Consider the following 21098-nt stretch of genomic DNA (forward strand, 5'->3'; position numbering starts at 1 on the left):
AACCATAACTCCATGACCACATGTCTCCTTCAACTGTCGATGAATTTCAATTGGTTTCACACCACGTAAATTCAGAAAACGAATGAGTGCACGCTGTTCAAGTAAGGAAAACGTCGCCATTTTAAGTATTTAAAACAGTTCTCATTCTCGCCGCTGGCGGTAAAATTCCATCTGCCATACGGTGCTGCCATCTCTGGGACGTATTGACAATGAACGCGGCCTCATTTTAAAACAATGCGCATGTTTCTATCTCTTTCCAGTCCGGAGAAGAAAAATCGGAGGCCTTAGAACTTGAATGCACCCCGTATGTCGGTAAAGAGAGTTCAGTGACTTTGAACGTGGACCAGTCACTGAATGTCACCTGTGGAACAGATCCACCTTCCAGCCATTGTAGAGCTGCCCAGATCGACTGTTAGTGATGTGACTGTGAACTGGATACACGAAGGAGCAATCGCAGCTATCCCAACACCAGACAGACATCATGTACTGAGGACAAGGACCATGGAACACTGCGGAGGGCGACTATAGAAAATGGCATGAAATTAGCGGTATGAATCAGTCGTGAGTTCGAAATTGCTACCAGCAATCCACCTAGCGCAATGACTGTCCGCTTATAGCTAAAAAGAACGGGGTACCATGGTCGAGCGACTTATCATAAGCCAAATATTTCTATCATGAATACTGCAACGTTTGAGGTGGTGTAGCCGCGCGGTTAGAGGCTCCATGTCAGGAATCGCGAGACCCCTCCTGTCGGAGGTTCGAGTCCTCCCTCGGGCATAGGTGTCTGTGTTGTCCTTAGCATAAGTTAGTTTAAGCAGTGTGTAAGTCTAAGGACCGATGACCTCAGCAGTGTGGTCCCTTGGGAATTCGCACACATTTGAACATTTTCGAAACGAATCATTTGGACTGATGAATCACGCAGTACACTTTGGCAGTCCTTTGGTGGGGTATGCATTTGGCCAATGCCTGGAGAAAGTTATCTGCCGTAATGTTCAGTGCCAGTGGCGAATTACGGAAGAGAGAGCGTTACGGTATGGGGGTATTTCCCGTGGTTAGAGTGTGGTCCTTTTATCGTGCTATTATAAATGGTAAATGAGAAAGGGTATGGACAAATTTTACACCATTATCCACTGCTTGCCATTAAGGGGCAATCCGGAGATGATGAATGTTTCTATCAGCATGACAAGCACGCTATGTTAAAGCAGCATCTGCGAATCAATGGTCTGTGCACAATAATATTCCTGAAATGGACAGACCTGTCCATAGTCCTGATCTGAAACCAACGGAACATCTTTGGGATGAGTTAGAATTTCGACTTTACCCCAGCGTCTAACATCACTACCTTCTGCGGTTTCAACTCCTGCGGAAAAATGGGCTGCCATTCCTCCACACTCACACACCTACAAGAAATGTATTCGTAATTGCGAATATGATCAGACTCCACCTGCATAATGTACTGATGACAATGAAAATTTGTGCCAGACCGGGATTCGAGTTCGGATTTCCCACTTTACGGGAGCAGTCGCCTTACTCATCACGGCCATCCCACCAGGCGTCCAGGACCGATCCAAACTTCCATACGTCCCCGTTTGTCTACGTCCTGTACCCGCACAACTGCTGTGATTCCCGCACAGGCAGACGCTTACAATTAATATAGCAATGTCTCTGTTGTTAAGAAGAAAGATGCAATGTTCCTTCAGACAAGTGGGCATGTCCAAAGCAACTTGCATCGTTCCTCTTAACAGCACAGACACTGCAAAATCGTATTAAACGCCGAAACCAGGCAGTGAGTGTCAATGTAAATGTCCTCCACTGTGTGAGAATTACATATTGTGCATACAGGTTGAGCTGCAGGAACGACGGAAGTTTGAGTCCGGCCGTGATTCGTGCACGGGTAGCCGAAGTGGTTAAAGTGACCGCTCTTGTAAAGCAGGAAATCCGAGTTCGAGTCTCGATCCGGCTCATATTTTCACTGTCGTCATGCCCTAATACAGCTGACAGTTGTTCGTATTCGCGCCATTACATTCCTTGTGTAGAGTTATAATTACTGTCGCGGTCTTGTATGGGAATGAAATATAATATCTCAATGCCTGTTATTTTACGATGTATTCTACAATGTCCTTCAGACACGTATGCATTAGCGTCGGCCCTGTAGACGTGCTTGAATGTCTGAGGAGGTTAAGGCGACTGCTCCCGTAAAGCGGGAAATCCAGATTCGAACCCCGGTTCGGAACAAATTTCCTTTATCACTAGTGCACTACTGGCCATTAAAATTGCTACACCACTAAGATGACGTGCTACAGATGCGAAATTTAACCGACAGGAAGAAGATGCTGTGATATGCAAATGAATAGCTTTTCAGAGCATTCACACAAGGTTGGCGCCGGTGGCGACAGCTACAACGTGCTGACATGAGGAAAGTTTCCTACCGATTTCTCATACACAAACAGCAGTTGACCGGCGTTGCCTGGTGAAACGTTGTTGTGATGCTTCGTGTAAGGAGGAGAAACGCGTATCATCACGTTTCCGGCTTTGATAAAGGTCGGATTGTAGCCTATCGCGATTGCGGTTTATCGTATCGCGACATTGCTTCGCGTTGGTCGAGATCCAATGACTGTTAGCAGAATATGGAATCTGTGGGTTCGGGAGAGCAATGCGGAACGCCGTGCTGGATCCCAACGGCCTCGTATCACTAGCAGTCGAGATGACAGGCATCTTATCCGCTTGGCTGTAATGGATTGTGCAGCCACATCCCCATCCCTGAGTCAACAGATGGGGACGTTTGCAAGATAACAACCATCTGCACGAACAGTTCGACGACGTTTGCAGCAGCATCGACTATCAGCTCGGAGACCATGGCTGCTGTTACCCTTGACGCTGCATCACAGACAGGAGCGCCTACGATGGTGTACTCAAGGACGAATCTGGGTGCACGAATGGCAAAACGTCATTTTTTCGGATGAATCCAGGTTCTGTTTACAGTATCATGATGGTCGCATCCGCGTTTGGAGACATCGCGGTGAACGCAGATTGGAAGCGTGTATTCGTCATCGCCATACTGGCGTATCACCCGGCGTGATGGTGTGGGGTACCATTTGTTACACGTCTCGGTCACCTCTTGTTCGCATTGACGGCACTTTGAACAGTGGACGTTACATTTCAGATGTGTTACGACCCGTGGCTCTACCCTTCATTCGATCCCTGAGAAACCCTACATTTCAGCAGGATAATGCACGACTGCATGTTGCAGGTGCTGTACAGGCCTTTTGGATACAGAAAATGTTCGACTGCTGCCCTGGCCAGCACATTCTCCAGATCTCTCACCAATTGAAAATGTCTGGTCAATGGTGGCCGAGCAACTGGCTCGTCACAATACGCCAGTCACTACTCTTGATGAACTGTGGTATCGAGTTGAAGCCGCGTGGGCAGCTGTACCTGTACACGCCATCCAAGCTCTGTTTGACTCAATGCCCAGGCGTATCAAGGCCGTTATTACGGCCAGAGGTGGTTGTTCTGGTTACTGATTTCTCAGGATGTATGCACCCAAATTGCGTGAAAATGTAATCACTTGTCAGTTCTAGTATAATATATTTGTCAAATGAATACTCGTTTATCATCTGCATTTTTTCTTGGTGTAGAAATTTTAATGGCCAGTAGTGCAAATTGTGCAGCTGAAGTCTGACCATAATCGCAACTACGAATACATTTCTTGTATTTCACACAACTGTCAATCGCAACCGTGCCTGTTCCTTTAGACATGCATACATACATGTCTCATGGACATTGTATAGCACATCGTATATCATAGGCACTACGTTACAGTATTCACGCACCTCACTGAAAGTGTCCCCTGCAGAGATGAAGCCAACATAAGGGCCAAGGGTGAATACACCCGGGTACTTTTGATCGGATCATGTATGATACTTGCATTCCTTAGATATCGAACTGGACTACAGTGACTCACAGAGGTGTGACTCACAGCTACTGAATCATTATACCAGCGAGACCAGATGCTGTAAATTGTGCAGCTGTAGGTCGACCATAATCGCAACTACGAATACATTTCTTGTATTTCACACAACTGTCAATCGCAACCGTGCCTGTTCCTTTAGACATGCATACATACATGTCTGATGGACATTGTATAGCACATCGTAAATCATAGGCACTACATTACAGTATTCACGCACCTCACTGAAAGTGTCCCTTGCAGAGATGAAGCCAACATAAGGGCCAAGGGTGAATACACCCGGGTACTTTTGATCGGATCATGTATGATACTTGCATTCCTTAGATATCGAACTGGACGACAGTGACTCACAGAGGTGTGACTCACAGCAACTGAATCATTATAGCAGCGAGACCAGATGCAGAAATGAGAAATTTGGATTTTCCATTGAGAAACTCAACACCCCGTTTTCCTTCAACAATGTAGTAGTGATAACAGAAGTTGTCCGAGACGGCGGTGGCTTACCTTGAAACGCAGTTCTCCGACGGGTGGCGCAGCGAAAGGCACCCCCGAGAACCGGTAGTAGGCCGTCCCGTTGATGGTGGTGGTGCTCACCCCTTGCAACAGACCTGCCGTCGTCTGCACAGTCACGTTCTGCGCCGTCTGAAACACACAACAAACACCCCGTGAGGCCGAGCCATCAGGCACTCTACCTCTTACGACCAACCAATCCCATTTCGTACTGTTCCACTAAGCACTGCAAACCTCCCTCTCCGTGCTTACACCATTCCTCTGTCCCTAGAGCTTCAACAGATGCAGCAAAGGCACAAGACGTCATAGCTCTTCATTTTCCTCTCTTACTTTTAGGCTCTCGAACAAAGTGCTGTCAGGTTGGCACAGTAAAATAGTGTTAGAAAATAAAACTTGTGCCATCGGCGACTTCCCACAGCTTCGAGGTAAACCTTACCGCTTAACTCCGTGTCACTAACCACGGTTTCTTATGGCGGATTTCAGTGTTGACACTGATTAGGCTACACAATAACTTATCGAATGGTGAAAAACAGCTGTTCATCACAAGTGCATTTGCAGCTTACAAATGTATTTTGAACAGAGCTTGAATACCTGTCTTACTTACGTCTGTCTAAGCTGCCTTTAACACATCTGTTCAAATGGTTCAAATGGCTCTGAGCACTATGGGACTTAACTTCTGAGGTCATCAGTCCCCTAGAACTTGGAACTACTTAAACCTAACTAACCTAAGGACATCACACACATCCATGCCCGAGGCAGGATTCGAACCTGTGACTGTAGGGTCGCGCGGTTCCAGACCTTATCGGCTAGAACCGCTCGGCCACTACAGCCGACAACACATCTGTGAAGACCTTCGCGCAATCCTTGTAAATCGTAAGTTATGACCACAGATCAAAACCTCTCATATTTAATAATTAAGCAAAAAGGATGGCTTCCGCTTTGCAGCGAGACAAACAAATTAGCAATGCAGGGGTTGAGTGTGTTTTTAGAGGATCGTCTAATCAGAATCAGTTGTAGCACAATAGTTTGGGTTTGAAATTCAAATCAAGTCTGTGTTTAATAAGTTATTTATTTGCTCTGAAATCTCGACACATACCACTTTAGAATGAAAAAGAAGTAGTTTCCGACGAAATGAACGAAAAGTCTCGCAATGTAGACTGAGAAATTTCTCCAACACAACAAACACAAAGTCACCTAAATTATTGAAACACAAAGTCATCTGCCGTCCGGAGTGACCGAGCGGTTCTAGGCGCTGCAGTCTGGAACCGCGCGACCACTAAGTCGCACGTTCGAATCCTGCCTCGGGCATGGATGTGTGTGATGTCCTTAGGTTTCAGTAGTTCTAAGTTCTAGGGGACTGATGACCTGAGCAGTTAAGTCCTCAGTGCTCAGAGCCATTTTTGAACAATGTCATCTACAAGCTCAATTTAATAACTAAAGTACCGCTAACACTGTGGGGGCGTTCCCATCTACATGGAAGACTGCTTGAGAAATACTACAAGCTTTCTTAATCTATACAGTTCGTATATGCAAAGAAAACGAGTCCAATGCCGACGAAACAATACATTTTTTGAGGCAAACCAGGTGGCGTAGCAAATCCTATAAACTGTGAGCTGCTCAGAAAAGTGACAGTGAAAAAACAGCAATCATGCTACCCACTCGGCACCAGGAGAAAAAGTGTCTCTTCCTCTGTGCCAGGACTGGAAGTCTCTCCCCCTCTGTTGCAAAACCACAAGTCTCCCTCCCTCCACAGCAGGAAGGCAAGGCCCAAAATTATCCTCTTTTAAACCTCACTCTCAACATTTTGGAAAACTCAACTTGGAGGGGAGACACTCAGCTTTCAAAAAAATGGTTCAAATGGCTCTGAGCACTATGGGACTCAACTGCTGAGGTCATTAGTCCCCTAGAACTTAGAACTAGTTAAACCTAACTAACCTAAGGACATCACAAACATCCATGCCCGAGGCAGGATTCGAACCTGCGACCGTAGCGGTCTTGCGGTTCCAGACTGCAGCGCCTTTAACCGCACGGCCACTTCGGCCGGCACTCAGGTTTCGTTACAATGACCAGCGAGACTTTCAATTTATTTACGCGAATGCAGAGCAAACCTGCAGAAGTTCCCCATTTTCCGATTACTGAACACATTTTAACACGCATGAGGTTGGTATCAGCTGCTAGCCATGTTCCACTCATTGGTCGAGCTGATCGAGCCTAAACACCATGGCGGGCAAGACTCATTTGAGTTAAATTGATCTTGGGGGAAAGTCAACGAATTTTCTCGCAATGGCCGAGCAGTGCCGTGGTGGCCGGTTCTTACATAGTGTACATGAGGTGAATTCGTCACGCACAGCTACTATCTAGCGACTTGTAGTGACTTAGCGGCAGACTGCTTTCAAAGGAGAAAACCGCATTTCCCACCAAAGTGTGGAGCAAGGGCTAAACGCAGCCATTTCTGAAAATTGCAGTGCCGTGGGGGCCCACGTCTCTTCTCTAGACCCTCTGTGACTCACCTCTTATGGTCAAGCCAGACCACGTGACGAACACCTGGGTCTGTGCGTTCCTTAACAAGATAATTAGAAGCCTTCTTCCTGAGTTACTAAACCTTGTGATCTCCTGAAAAATAGCTAATAAATTATCAGAATAATAATAAAATATCACTCAACAATACGTGACTGTTAGCTTAGCTTGTCACAGATGTGTTAAAGGTAGGTTAGAGTGGTGCAAGTAAAGTAGGAGGGGAGGTTCTGTTAAACATCTCTATTGTAAAGTTTACAAACATGATAGACTATACCAATTATACCGTTTTATTTAGAACTGCTTAAATGTTTAATTATTACTCATGATACCTTAAGATGGCGGTTCGTCATAGTTCATCGGTATGACTCGTTTATCCGACGAGATGATGACATTACTGAAACTAACCGTTCAATAAACTAATGGCACACTGAAACTTATTGGCACCCATGTCTTCGTTTTTCAACATGATATGGTCGTTTTTTCGTTTTTCGTTTCACGCAACCAGCCATTTTGTACAATACGGAGACCTACAAATTTCATCTGCTTTTTTTCTTTGACGTCAGTGTTTTGTTCATAACCTGATCCACAATTAAGTGACTTTCTTTGTTTCGTTATTACTTTCGGCGCCCATTTACAACTTATTCTATATGGAAATGCATCTCTTGTCGTATTTGTTGGTGTAAAATAATATGTAGCAATGCCAACGACACACGTGAAATAAGACATATTTCTGAGTGGACCATTAGCTTCTCTCGTGCACAGATTGTTATACACTGTACAGAAGGAGGTAGCAAGGACAGCGAAAGTATTATTTGATGCAGGAGGAATCTTAAGTTTTTTTGGTCTGGTAGTGCACAGTGGAAGAGCCAAACCTATATTTTTTAAAATTTTGTTGTTCTATCCAGGAACCATAAAACAGTAAAACCCAGGGGCTCGGAGTCTTGAGAGACACTGGAATAGGTATCAGCTAATTACATGTTGCACTAGAATTCTTTTAAGGAGTCAATTTTTTGTAAGACTGTGTTTTGTGAGTGAGGAACGAGGGTGGTAAAAGCAATGAAAGTTGATAATATGTGATTAGGCTAATGAGATCCAGCAAAAGTAAATAAAAAAACGAACGGGGCGATTTTTTTCAGAATGGTGAGATGGTAAGAGATTTAGATGTAATTTCGATGTATTCTACGTGTGGAGCATTCTGCGTCTATGACACTGGAACTTCTATTGTAAGGTCGCTGAATTTCTTGGTGGTAAGTGTCAGAGACGACTATCAGTGTTACTGCTGTTAGGCGACTGGTTTAGACCAGTACACGTGAACCTAACACCTGTGCCAGAAGATGCTCCCCCTTCCCAAGTGTAGACCGAGTATCACTCAACGGTCAACGCCGCCAAAATAATCACTGTCATGTAATAACATGCGTTAGAGTACTCCAGTAAGAGGGTAATGTTTCGTTTCTCACAAGACCTAAAATACAAAACATCAAGAAAATTACCATGATAAAAAAATATTAATACAGCGAGCACACTAGTTTTTTTAAACTTCTGCTTTGGAAAAACATCATTTTGTTTGGTTTAAACACTACAGATTAAATATATGCGGTGTCTGTTCTTTCGGACGTCTGCAAGGACAGACACCATTTTGGTCCTGCAGCCGTTATGAATCAAGACACAAGCCAGTTAAAGACATTAGCTGTCAGTGGGCACTGACTGCAGCACATCAATGGTGCAAGTTGGAAATTTGTGCCGCATTCGAACTCAGGCCTCCTGCTTACTAGGAAGGTGTGCTGATTACTACGCCATCCGGGGCCTGACCGGAGGCACGCTAGGGTACTCCGCGCAGTTGTACTGACCGGTGTGTCCGGATGGCGTAGTGATCAGCGCATCCACCTACTAAGCAGGAGGCACAGGTTCGAATTCCGGTCTGGCACAATTTTTAACTTTCCCCCTGATATACGAGGTGCATTCAAGTTCTAAGGTCTCCGATTTTTTTTCTAATTAACTACTCACCCGAAATCGATGAAACTGGCGTTACTTCTCGACGTAATCGCCCTGCAGACGTACACATTTTTCACAACGCTGACTCCATGATTCCATGGCAGCGGCGAAGGCTTCTTTAGGAGTCTGTTTTGACCACTGGAAAATCGCTGAGGCAATAGCAGCACGTCTGGTGAATGTGCGGCCACGGAGAGTGTCTTTCATTGTTGGAAAAAGCCAAAAGTCACTAGGAGCCAGGTCAGGTGAGTAGGGAGCATGAGGAATCACTTCAAAGTTGTTATCACGAAGACACTGTTGCGTAACGTTAGCTCGATGTTCGGGTGCGTTGTCTTGGTGAAACACCACACGCACAGCCCTTCCCAGACGTTTTTGTTGCAGTACAGGAAGGAATTTGTTCTTCAAAACATTTTCGTAGGATACACCTGTTACCATAGTGCCCTTTGGAACGCAATGGGTAAGGATTACGCCCTCGCTGTCCCAGAACATGGACACCATCATTTTTTCAGCACTGGCGGTTACCTGAAATTTTTTTAGTGGCGGTGAATCTGTGTGCTTCCATTGAGCTGACTGGCGCTTTGTTTCTGGATTGAAAAATGGCATCCACGTCTCATCCATTGTCACAACCGACGAAAAGAAAGTCCCATTCGTGCTGTCGTTGCACATCAATATTGCTTGGCAACATGCCACACGGGCGGCCATGTGGTTGTCCGTCAGCATTCGTGGCACCCACCTGGATGACACTTTTCGCATTTTCAGGTCGTCATGTAGGATTGTGTGCACAGAACCCACAGAAATGCCAACTCTGGAGGCGATCTGTTCAACAGTCATTCGGCGATCCCCCAAAACAATTCTCTCCACTTTCTCGATCCTGTCGTCAGACCGGCTTGTGCGAGTCCGAGGTTGTTTCGGTTTGTTGTCACATGATGTTCTATCTTCATTAAACTGTCGCACCCATGAAAGCACTTTCGACACATCCATAATTCCATCATCACATGTCTCCTTCAACTGTCGATGAATTTCAATTGGTTTCACACCACGCAAATTCAGAAAACGAATGATTGCACGCTATTCGAGTAAGGGAAACGTCGCCATTTTAAGTGTGGTGCTGCCATCTCTGGGACGTATTGTCAATGAACGCGACCTCATTTTAAAACAATGCGCATGTTTCTATCTCTTTCCAGTCCGGAGAAAAAAAATCGGAGGCCTTAGAACTTGAATGCACCTCGTAAAACAATGCCCGCTGGCAGCCAATGTCTTTGACTCCCTTGTGTCTTGACCACAGATTTAAGTTTTAATTAATGCTACGTAAGGGAAACATCATTGACTTAACCATGAAAAAATACATAATTCTTTCCAATAGTCAGAATTATACAGTACTTCCATTACATTCTTACTTTCTGTTAATCAAATCCTTTAATTTTTGAGGCCAGTACTTTAATATGTCGTTTTAGTTGCAAGTTGTTAAACTTAAATGAAGTTTTTATAATTAACAAATGTATCTAACAGAAATTAGCAGCCAACCTGCTGTCTATTACAGATCCATTACCGGACAAATGCTTTGAGGAGTGTGCGCATAACAAGAGAAAACGACATAAGCATCATATACATTCACGAGTTGAGAGCTAAAAGCAGTCAGGACGTCTATTCTATTTGATCGTTGGGCATTAGTTAAAGTTTTACTGCTAATAATGACACATAAGCATTAGTACAACCTATTGTCGTGGAGAAACTGTGGAAAACATAGAGAAATGTTGAACGTCAGTAAAGCATGTCACTTGTGTGCATGATTAAACGGAGCATTCACCACGAAATTCAAAGCATGAGAGCTACGAAGTTAAGGAATTTATTCTTAATTTTTTTCCCTGCAAATAACGTTCGTTTTCATTCATGTGTTCCCTCTATAGCATCCTTATAAGAGATAATCTCCAACTGGCAAGTAGACGAAATGTAATACAGTGAAGGCACCAAGACAGGGTTGTAATCTAATCTCGATGTTATTTAATCTATACACTGAGCAAGTAGTAAAGAAATCCAAGCATACATTTGAAAAGGGAACTAAAGTTCGGAGAGAACAAATAAAAACTTTGAAGTCTGCTGATGCCATTGTAACGCTGTCAGAAACGGTCAAGTTCTTGAAAGAGCACTTGAAGGCAATGGATAGTACGCAGAAAAGAGGTTATACGATGAATATCAACAAAAGTAAAACAAGGATAACTGAGCGAAATCTAACAAAACCAGCTGATGCTGAGGGAATGAAATTAAGAAACAAGATAATAAAAGTAGTACATGGGTTTTGCTTCTTGGGCGGTGTAATAACTGGCGATGGCCTAATTAGAGAGGATGTAAAATGCCGACTGGCCATAGGAAAAGAAAAGTTTCTGAAACAGAGAAAAATCTTAACGTGTAATATAAATTTAAGTGTTGGAAAGTCTATTCTGGAAATATTTCTCAGAAGCGCAGCCTTTTACCGAAGAGATACGTGGACGATAAGAATTAAAAACAAGAAGAGAACAGAAGCTTTGGAATAAGATGCTACAGAACAACGCTGAAGATTAGATGGATAGACTGGTAAATTAAGGAAGAGGTAGTGAATCCAAACTAGGAGAACAGTATTTAATGGCACAACTTTACTAAAGGAACTGACTGGTTGATAGGACACGTCTTGAGGCATCAAGGCATCATCAATCTTGGTGATGGAGGGAAGTCTAGGTGCTAAAAATTGTAGAGAGAGGCCGACGTCTTACCAGAATAAGCAGGTTACAGTTGGTATACACCGATGACCTAAATCTTTATAAACGAGTGCTTGATAGCACTTTGGTTGAATAAAGCCTGGAATGGATTCGGCAAGTCTTTGGTACGTTTCTGAAGGTATGTGGCAACAGATGTCTACGCACATGTCGAGAAATTCCCGAAAATTACGGGCCGGGGGATTGTGGGCGCACACCTGGTGCCCTAGATGTGTTCAATCGGGTTCAGATTAGGCGAATTTGACGGCCGAGACATCAACGCGAGTTCACCATCGCACCCCTCGAACCACTGCAGCTCAATTCTAGCTTTGCGACACGGACCGTTATCTTGCTGGAAGATTCCATCGCTGTCCATAATGTGTTCTAAACGGTGTGCTCCGAAATACTCGTTCCTGTACCAGCGAGGTAGTCATCAGATCTGCAACATATCGCAGCCCATCCTCCGTTGCAGAGCAGGAAAGCCTCCGACCTCCATGTTCTGTTACGAGAAGTGTTCGTCCAGCACATTATCACCTACTCGACTTTTCATCGTCCTTGAACCATGTTCCAAAGACGTTCACTACAGTAGCACGTGAACAGCCGACAAGCCTTGCCGTTTTTGAGGTTCTCGTTCCCAGATGCCCAGACGCCCTTTGTCGAAGTCGCTTATGTCCTTGGGTTTCAGAGCTGCTTCAGACCGGTTTTTAGACTGAAGACAACAACAACGGAGGCTTTCCTACAGCTGTACTTCGCATGCGCTCGTTGTATTTGGGAAAGAGGGGAAATAATAATATCACCCAAAATGCCCTCTGCCACAAACCATAAGACGGCTTGGCGAATATAGATTCACATGTAGTCTGAGCATTGGTGTCATCATCGAATGAGTGTACAAACCACAGCTTCCTACATGTTAGTTGCTCTGGCTGCACATTGTGTTTTGATACTTTCTTGCAGCGTCTACTGCACGGACAGCCATCGCCGACGAACTTTATCTTTCAAGGTTACACTCGTATCGAATCACAGCGGTGACAGACCTGGAGACTGTGATAAGTAATCAATAGCTTGCGGTGTGTCCCATCTTCAAGGAAAGAGTCATTCTTACATGCTATGATATCTCTATGATAACATTATGCTGAGGGATTAAATAAGTCGCAGTAAAGACACTTCAAAAACGAGCAACTACTGAAGATGTGTGATGGATTATGAATGAAAACACACACAACACTGCCGTAATATACCTGTACAATATTACACCAATGTTGTATATGTTTTTATTCATAATGTATAAAAACAACCAACTGAACAATTAACCAATGCAATATGTGATGGATTTCAGCCATTGCAGCGAACATCATCTTCCGTATTCAACTGAAAAGGAAGTGTGTTAGGGAAGGAATGGGAAACAAGTAAAGATACGAAAAGGTCTTCATCATTGTTACATAGGAAATTTAGCTAGCTGGTACTGAACTGTGGAGCACAAACTGATATGTATGTAGAGTTGCGAATGCATCTAGTGATTACGAGTCCGCTGCAATAGAGAAGAATAAGGAAAAGGATGGATCATACGAGGGTGCAGAAGACAGACAAACTGCAAGCAAAGAGACAATGTAGAACTTTCCATACGTTGTGACAACTATGTACGCAAACGATTTAATGGTAGTTTATAAGTGCGAAGGCTGGAGAGACCTTTCCACATAACGCAAATTACTGTAGAGACAACCTATCCACAAATGAAATTCTGTCTCCTATCTTTGTAAGAAGGAAATGGAAGAATGCAATGGATGAGACAGGAAACTAGGTTCACTGATTGCTAAGATATAAAATTAACAGGAAGTACAGAAAAGTAAAATGGGAATGGATGGGAAAGATACATGCGCCGGAATAAATAGAAAAAGCCATAGGAAAATTACATGATGAATCCAGGAAAATTAAATACAATTACTGGGAAGCAAAAACTTAAAGTGGTAACTTAAGAATGAAGATTATTCAAGAATATCCAAAGGAAGATATTAGAAGTATCCTAGTGAAAGTGATAAAAATCTTTCTTCAACCAACGAACTCTCCTGTCATTAAAATTTATTGACATTGAATTCAGAAAGGACAAAGTGCCTGGCGCTCAGCGTGCTGTAAGTGGGGTATGAACTGTGGGAAAATCAGAGAAGAAATAAGAAATTAAACCATGTGATAAATGTAATACAGAAATATATTAAAAATTAACTAGAGAAAAAAGGAATAAAATGAAGAAGCACTAGTAAAGCAAGCGTGGAGAAATATCTAGAGAAAACCCTTACCAGAATAAAGGTTCCGCATATGCTACGGCGTCAAGGAATAATTAACTATTGGAAAGACCTGCGTAAGAAAATTAGAGGAAGAAAGGAAGAAATTGAAGAAGGTATCGCTTTAAGCAAAGACCTATTACTGAAAATTACATAAACAAATGTGATCGAATATCACGATTCACATATGATAGTCACTCTCACCTGCAGTATGTGGCCAATAGTCTCCAAATAAGAACAGTGAGGCATGTTATAAAGTCTAAGGCGGGACCCTACCACATCACGAATATATTCGGTTACCACAACGGCAGAATAGATGGTACACGGAATGCGTTAACCTTCCCTGTCGTATCGTCATCTATGCGTTTGCGATGGGAAACATGACCTGTTAAACTTGCGCAGTACAATAAAGCAAGAGTCGCAGCGCTTTTGGACAGAGGCAGTCTGACAACAGTATGGGCGAGAGACATTTGGCATCTCACTTATTAGATGCAATTACATGAAGAAGCTCTTATCACAGTTTGTATTATCTACACAAAACTTTACTCTTTTGGCAACATTAAATCGAGTGCTTTTCTGATAATCTAATCAATGAAAATGCGGCAGACGCCTGAGTATATGCTGCGTGCCTCATATGATGCAAGGTGCACAAATACGGATGAGGACGGACAGCTGGCAGCAGAAATACACTCCTGGAAATGGAAAAAAGAACACATTGACACCGGTGTGTCAGACCCACCATACTTGCTCCGGACACTGCGAGAGGGCTGCACAAGCAATGATCACACGCACGGCACAGCGGACACACCAGGAACCGCAGTGTTGGCCGTCGAATGGCGCTAGCTGCGCAGCATTTGTGCACCGCCGCCGTCAGTGTCAGCCAGTTTGCCGTGGCATACGGAGCTCCATCGCAGTCTTTAACACTGGTAGCATGCCGCGACAGCGTGGACGTGAACCGTATGTGCAGTTGACGGACTTTGAGCGAGGGCGCACAGTGGGCATGCGGGAGGCCGGGTGGACGTACCGCCGAATTGCTCAACACGTGGGGCGTGAGGTCTCCACAGTACATCGATGTTGTCGCCAGTGGTCGGCGGAAGGTGCACGTGCCCGTCGACCTGGGACCGGACCGCAGCGACGCACGGATGCACGCCAAGACCGTAGGATCCTACGCAGTGCCGTAGGGGACCGCACCGCCACTTCCCAGCAAATTAGGGACACTGTTGCTCCTGGGGTATCGGCGAGGACCATTCGCAACCGTCTCCATGAAGCTGGGCTACGGTCCCGCACACCGTTAGGCCGTCTTCCGCTCACGCCCCAACATCGTGCAGCCCGCCTCCAGTGGTGTCGCGACAGGCGTGAATGGAGGGACGAATGGAGACGTGTCGTCTTCAGCGATGAGAGTCGCTTCTGCCTTGGTGCCAATGATGGTCGTATGCGTGTTTGGCGCCGTGCAGGTGAGCGCCACAATCAGGACTGCATACGACCGAGGCACACTGGGCCAACACCCGGCATCATGGTGTGGGGAGCGATCTCCTACACTGGCCGTACACCACTGGTGATCGTCGAGGGGACACTGAATAGTGCACGGTACATCGAAACCGTCATCGAACCCATCGTTCTACCATTCCTAGACCGGCAAGGGAACTTGCTGTTCCAACAGGACAATGCACGTCCGCATGTATCCCGTGCCACCCAACGTGCTCTAGAAGGTGTAAGTCAACTACCCTGGCCAGCAAGAGCTCCGGATCTGTCCCCCATTGAGCATGTTTGGGACTGGATGAAGCGTCGTCTCACGCGGTCTGCACGTCCAGCACGAACGCTGGTCCAACTGAGGCACCAGGTGGAAATGGCATGGCAAGCCGTTCCACAGGACTACATCCAGTATCTCTACGATCGTCTCCATGGGAGAATAGCAGCCTGCATTGCTGCGAAAGGTGGATATACACTGTACTAGTGCCGACATTGTGCATGCTCTGTTGCCTGTGTCTATGTGCCTGTGGTTCTGTCAGTGTGATCATGTGATGTATCTGACCCCAGGAATGTGTCAATAAAGTTTCCCCTTCCTGGGACAATGAATTCTCGGTGTTCTTATTTCAATTTCCAGGAGTGTACAACAGTCATTCCGCTCGTTAGGGCAGCTGCTTGACTGTAAGTTGTAAGAGACAGACAAGGATGCATTAGAACTTTGCGTAAAGAAAGACGTAGTGTTTCTTTCTAAATTAGTAAATTATGTCGATTTATTGAGGTCTAAGTCGGAGATGAGTGTTACCTTTATATAAAACCACAGCTCCAGCTGTTTGTAATTTTTATGTGTGATGAATGACAAAGAAACTTATTATTTGCGTATGCCCTTTAGAAATTAAATTCAAAGAATTTTGCATGTGTTCAGTTCAGCAGTTTTTGGACGAGAGAAAGATTAATTGGTAACCACATCAGGCGCTGCTTTGGTTAATAAGCCTACGCTAATTTTCAAGCATAATTAATCCACTAGTATTGTAGTTTGAATCTAAATGACAAGTTCTTCGCTCGAGAAGCTTGACACAGAAATATTAAAATTTTTCCCAGAAATAACTGAGTGGTCTCACTGCTTCCATATGTAAAAATCAGTACATTCCATTTGACAACAGATCTCTAAGCGCCAAAAATCCATAAAGCTATTGTGTGGCTCTCTTGGAAGGAAATATTCAGCTTAGAAAGTATGATAAATTGTGTAAAAAGTCCCGGCTACGAAATTTAAATGAACATTTAAGCTTTGTTTGACTTCAGAGATACTACATAAATAAAAAAAAAGTTTTACATCACCCCAGTTCCCATAACTCTTAAAGATAGACGTCGACTGTGGATATTGTATAATAGACACAGTGCCATTGACTGTTCAGAGATGTCAATAAACCCGCCCAAAGATGTAAACAACCATGCATGAGCAGCGCCTATTAGACGGAAAGGGTCCGACAGCTGATCAGTTTCAGTCATTTCACCAGGGAGGAGGTACACGGCTCGTATTGTCTGTAGTTCAACCATACCTAGACGGACAATACCGCGGTTCGATCGCGTCCGCATTGTTACTTTGTGCCAGGAAGAGCTCTCAACAAGGGAAGTGTCCAGGCGTCTCGGAGTGAACCCAAGAAATGTTGTTCCGACATGGAGGAGATACAGGGCTACTATTGCAGAGGATGACCGCTACCTACGGATTATGGCTCGGAGGAACCCTGAAAGCAACGCCATCATGTTGAATAATGCTTTTCGTGCAGCCACAGGACGTCGTGTTACGACTAAAACTCTGCACAATAGGCTGCATGATGCGCAACTTCACTCCCGACGTCCATAGTGAGGTCCATCTTTTCAACCACGACACGATGCAGCGCGGTAGAGAAGGGCCCAACTACATGCCGAATGGATCGTTCAGGATTGGCATCACGTTCTCTTCACCGATGAGTGTCGCACATGCCTTCAACCAGACAGTCGTCGGAGACGTGTTTGGAGGCAACAGGGTCAGGCTGAACGCCTTACACACACTGTCCAGCGAGTACAGCAAGGTGGAGGTTCCCTGCAGTTTTGGGGTGGCATTATGTGGGGCGGATGTACGCCGCTGGTGGTCATGGAAGGCGCCGTAACGGCTGCACGATACGTGAATGCCATCCTCCGACCGATAGTCCAACCATATCGGCAGCATATTGGCGACGCATTCGTCTTCATGGACGACAATTCGCGCCCGTATCGTGCACATCTTGTGAATGACTTACTTCTGGATAACGACATCGTTCGACTAGAGTGGCCAGCATTTTCTCCAGGCATGAACCGTATCGAACATGCCTGGGATGGATTTAAAAGGGCAGTTTATCGACGACGTGACCCACCAACAACTGTGAGGGATCTACGCCGAATCGCCGTTGAGGAGTGGGACAATCTGGACCAACAGTGCCTTGATGAACTTGTGGATAGTATGCATCAATGCAAGAGGAGATGCTGCTGGGCATTAGAGGTACCGGTGTGTACAGCAGTCTGGACCACTACCTCTGTAGGTCTCGCTGTATGGTGGTACAACATGCAATGTGTGGTTTTCATGAGCAATAAAAAGAGCGAAAATGATGTTTATGTTGACGTCGATTCAAATTTTCTGCACCGGTTCCGGAACTCTAGGAACCGAGGTGATGCAAAACTTTTTTTAATGTGTGTATTTCGCAGCACAATATAAGCTATCAGGTCAGTATTCAGCTGACTTTTCTTGAAACTGTGCAGAACGCGTCTCGTTAACACTATTTCGGTAATTTACCTGTCAGGTGCGTTAAAAGTAACGTTTTTGGTATTTGGTGTCTGCAGCCAATGGGTATTGAGTGTAGTGTGTCTGTATTGTTTCTGATGACAGAAGATGGTGAGATGCAGTGCGGTCATGTAGCCGACATCTCTCGAGCAGCATCAAGGGGCCGACGAACTAACTGTCCTCGTCTAGCAGGAAAATCAACGGCAATGTCAGATGGCGTCGGTCCACGAGACAATAAAGTGACAGTTGGAACTTACCAAGAATTTTGACCACAGTCTTGCAGCTATGACCTATAACTGTCAATCTCTCTCCCTTTGCCTGTCAAATACCACCGATTAAAATTTCTTCTTCCACCACAGTTAGAACTGAGTACTTCGGTGTCGAACGTTAACGACACAGGCGTGAGTCAACACCCTGAATACGGAGGTTGACTATTTAGTAATTGAATTAAATCAACAAATTCTTTTCAGGCGTTCCTAACTGAGTAATTTGCGATAAATATTTGGTCAGTTTGTCTCACACGCCCTCTAGATGACAGAGCCCACATCAGACGCATTACGCAATGGACGTTAACTGCTGCAGGCCTAGCGGCGGTGCAGACTTAACGCTCACAGAAGTGAAGTGCTTACCACGCAGGCGACCACTACGGCTAGCAGCAGTGTTGGGAAGGCGATCATGGCGAACGAGTGAAGGCTCGCAGCTGACGGCTGGCGACAACGAATCTGGCGCACCTTTTATACTGACGTCTTCTGCGTTGTTCTGCGATTCGAGAGGCCCCCACGGATTCACCTTGTCACTCTTGTTGTTGGAGAGGACAAACGGTATGTCCTACTCGTCATTATGGGCACGTTATCTCGAGAAAAACCAATAATATTATCTTTGAGAGACGCTTATCATTCGGTTAATCATCTGCTTACCAGTTCGGTGCACTATCTGAGCTCTACATAAATAATCAGTTTACTGTGGGAAAGTTTCCTCTTCAGTGCTGAATGATGGTGTGGTATTCCCTGGTATCTACCAAACAGTAATCTTCCATTCACGTCTAACCGAGCGTTGCGCCAGACGTAATAGTTTCTAGTATTGCATTACATTGCTTCTGTAACCGATATTTTTCACGTTCGCTGTTTCAGAGGCGTTCGATCTGAGACAGCCTGCTCAAATACTGACAGCGGAACAAATTAGCATCATTAGAATAATGGTCAGCAAGAGGACGGGAGGTGATGGCACATCTATTGAACCACAACCTCTTGGAAATATCTTGTGGGATAAGGGTACAGTGTTACAATAGCGTTGATGAACAGTTCATCAGCAGTGACGTTTAGGACTGAAGCCCCTAGAAGCTATTCGAATGGAGTAGACAGTGCGCTGGAGCCTAGTTTTGTCCCCTCGCTTCTTTCCACTACATGTTTAAAAGACGACAAGCACAACACTGTAGCATACAAAACAAGTATCACAGTCATCGCTTCTTTTCACTTCACATACATAAAATCACAAGTATTTCGGAATCATTCATACGATACAAATACTTCCTCTATACTTCATTTCTGGGCCAGGAAGCCACCACCATTAGAAATGATTAAGAAAAGAATGGAACCCTGCATGCCTGCCTCCGAAATTCAGCATTAAGAATGGAGATTAATTGTGAGTGTTTATTCACTACTAAAGTAACGAATTCGTGACTTAGTAACAGATTACCAATCGGAAAACTAGTTTATTCATCATCGACAGCTGTTAACCACGTGCATGGTGCAGTCACATTAATAACACCATGCCTTTTTTCGAAATTGCCAACGGCCTTGCCGCAGTGGTAACACCGGTTCCCGTCAGGTCACCGAAGTTAAGAGCTGTCGGGCTGGGCTAGCACTTGGATGGGTGACCGTCCGGTCTGCCGAGCGCTGTTGGCAAACGGGATGCACTCAGCCCTTGTGATGCAAACTGAGGAGCTACTTGATTGTGAAGTAACAGCTCCGCTCTCGGAAACTGACATACGGCCGGGAGAGCGGTGTGCTGACCACGTGCCCCTCCATATCCGCATCCAGTGACGACTATTGGCTGAGGATGACACGGTGGCCGGTCAGTACTGCTGGACCTTCATGTACTGACTTGGCAGAAAATCCTAAGAAATTCTGGTCTTATGTCAAAGCGGTAGGTGGATCAAAACAAAATGTCCAGACACTCTGTGACCAAAATGGTATCGTAACAGGGGATGGCAGACTAAAGGCCAAAATACTAAATGCTTTTTCCAAAGCTGGTTCACAGAGGAAGACTGCACTGTAGTTCCCTCTCTAGATTGTCGCACAGATGACAAAATGGTAGATATTGAAATAGACGACAGAGGGATAGAGAAACAATTAAAATCGCTCAAAAGGGGAAAGGCCGCTGGACCTGATGGGATGCCAGTTCAATTTTACACAGAGTACGCGAAGGAACTTGCCCCCCTTCTTGCTGCGGTGTACCTTAGGTCTCTAGAAGAGCGTAGCGTTCCAAAGGATTGGAAAAGGGCACATGTCATCCCTGTTTTCAAGAAGGAACGTCGAACAGATGTGCAGGACTATAGACCTTTATCTCTAACGTCGATCAGTTATAGAATTTTGGAACACGTATCATGTTCGAGTATAATGACTTTTATGGAGACTAGAAATCTACTCTGTAGGAATCAATATGAATTTCGAAAAAGACGGTCGTGTGAAACCCAGCAAGCGCTATTCGTCCACGAGACTCAGAGGGCCATAGACACGGGTTCCCAGGTAGATGCCGTGTTTCTTGACTTCCGCAAGGCGTTCGATACAGTTCCCCACAGTCGTTTAATGAACGAAGTAAGAACATATGGACTATCAGACCAATTG

The 21098-nt window shown here is 45.0% G+C and overlaps 1 protein-coding gene and 1 pseudogene across 1 annotated transcript in view; one reads left to right on the top strand and one right to left on the bottom strand.

Moving 5' to 3' along the window:
* Nucleotides 1–18946, bottom strand: part of LOC126144229 (juvenile hormone esterase-like) — a 109195-nt gene extending 90249 nt beyond the window's left edge. Inside the window, exons 1-2 of the mRNA XM_049915481.1 lie at nucleotides 18882–18946; nucleotides 4475–4612 (exon numbers count right to left, since the gene is read on the bottom strand). Of these exons, the coding sequence (XP_049771438.1) occupies nucleotides 4475–4612; nucleotides 18882–18929 (186 nt within the window). The 5' untranslated portion in view covers nucleotides 18930–18946. The remainder of the gene's footprint in view (nucleotides 1–4474; nucleotides 4613–18881) is intronic.
* A 1092-nt stretch (nucleotides 18947–20038) lies between these two features.
* LOC126105031 (5S ribosomal RNA) lies at nucleotides 20039–20156 on the top strand (annotated as a pseudogene).
* Nucleotides 20157–21098: the final 942 nt, after the last annotated feature.

The sequence above is a fragment of the Schistocerca cancellata genome, chromosome 1, assembly GCF_023864275.1.
Source record: "Schistocerca cancellata isolate TAMUIC-IGC-003103 chromosome 1, iqSchCanc2.1, whole genome shotgun sequence".
Classification (NCBI taxonomy): Eukaryota; Metazoa; Arthropoda; class Insecta; order Orthoptera; family Acrididae; genus Schistocerca; species Schistocerca cancellata.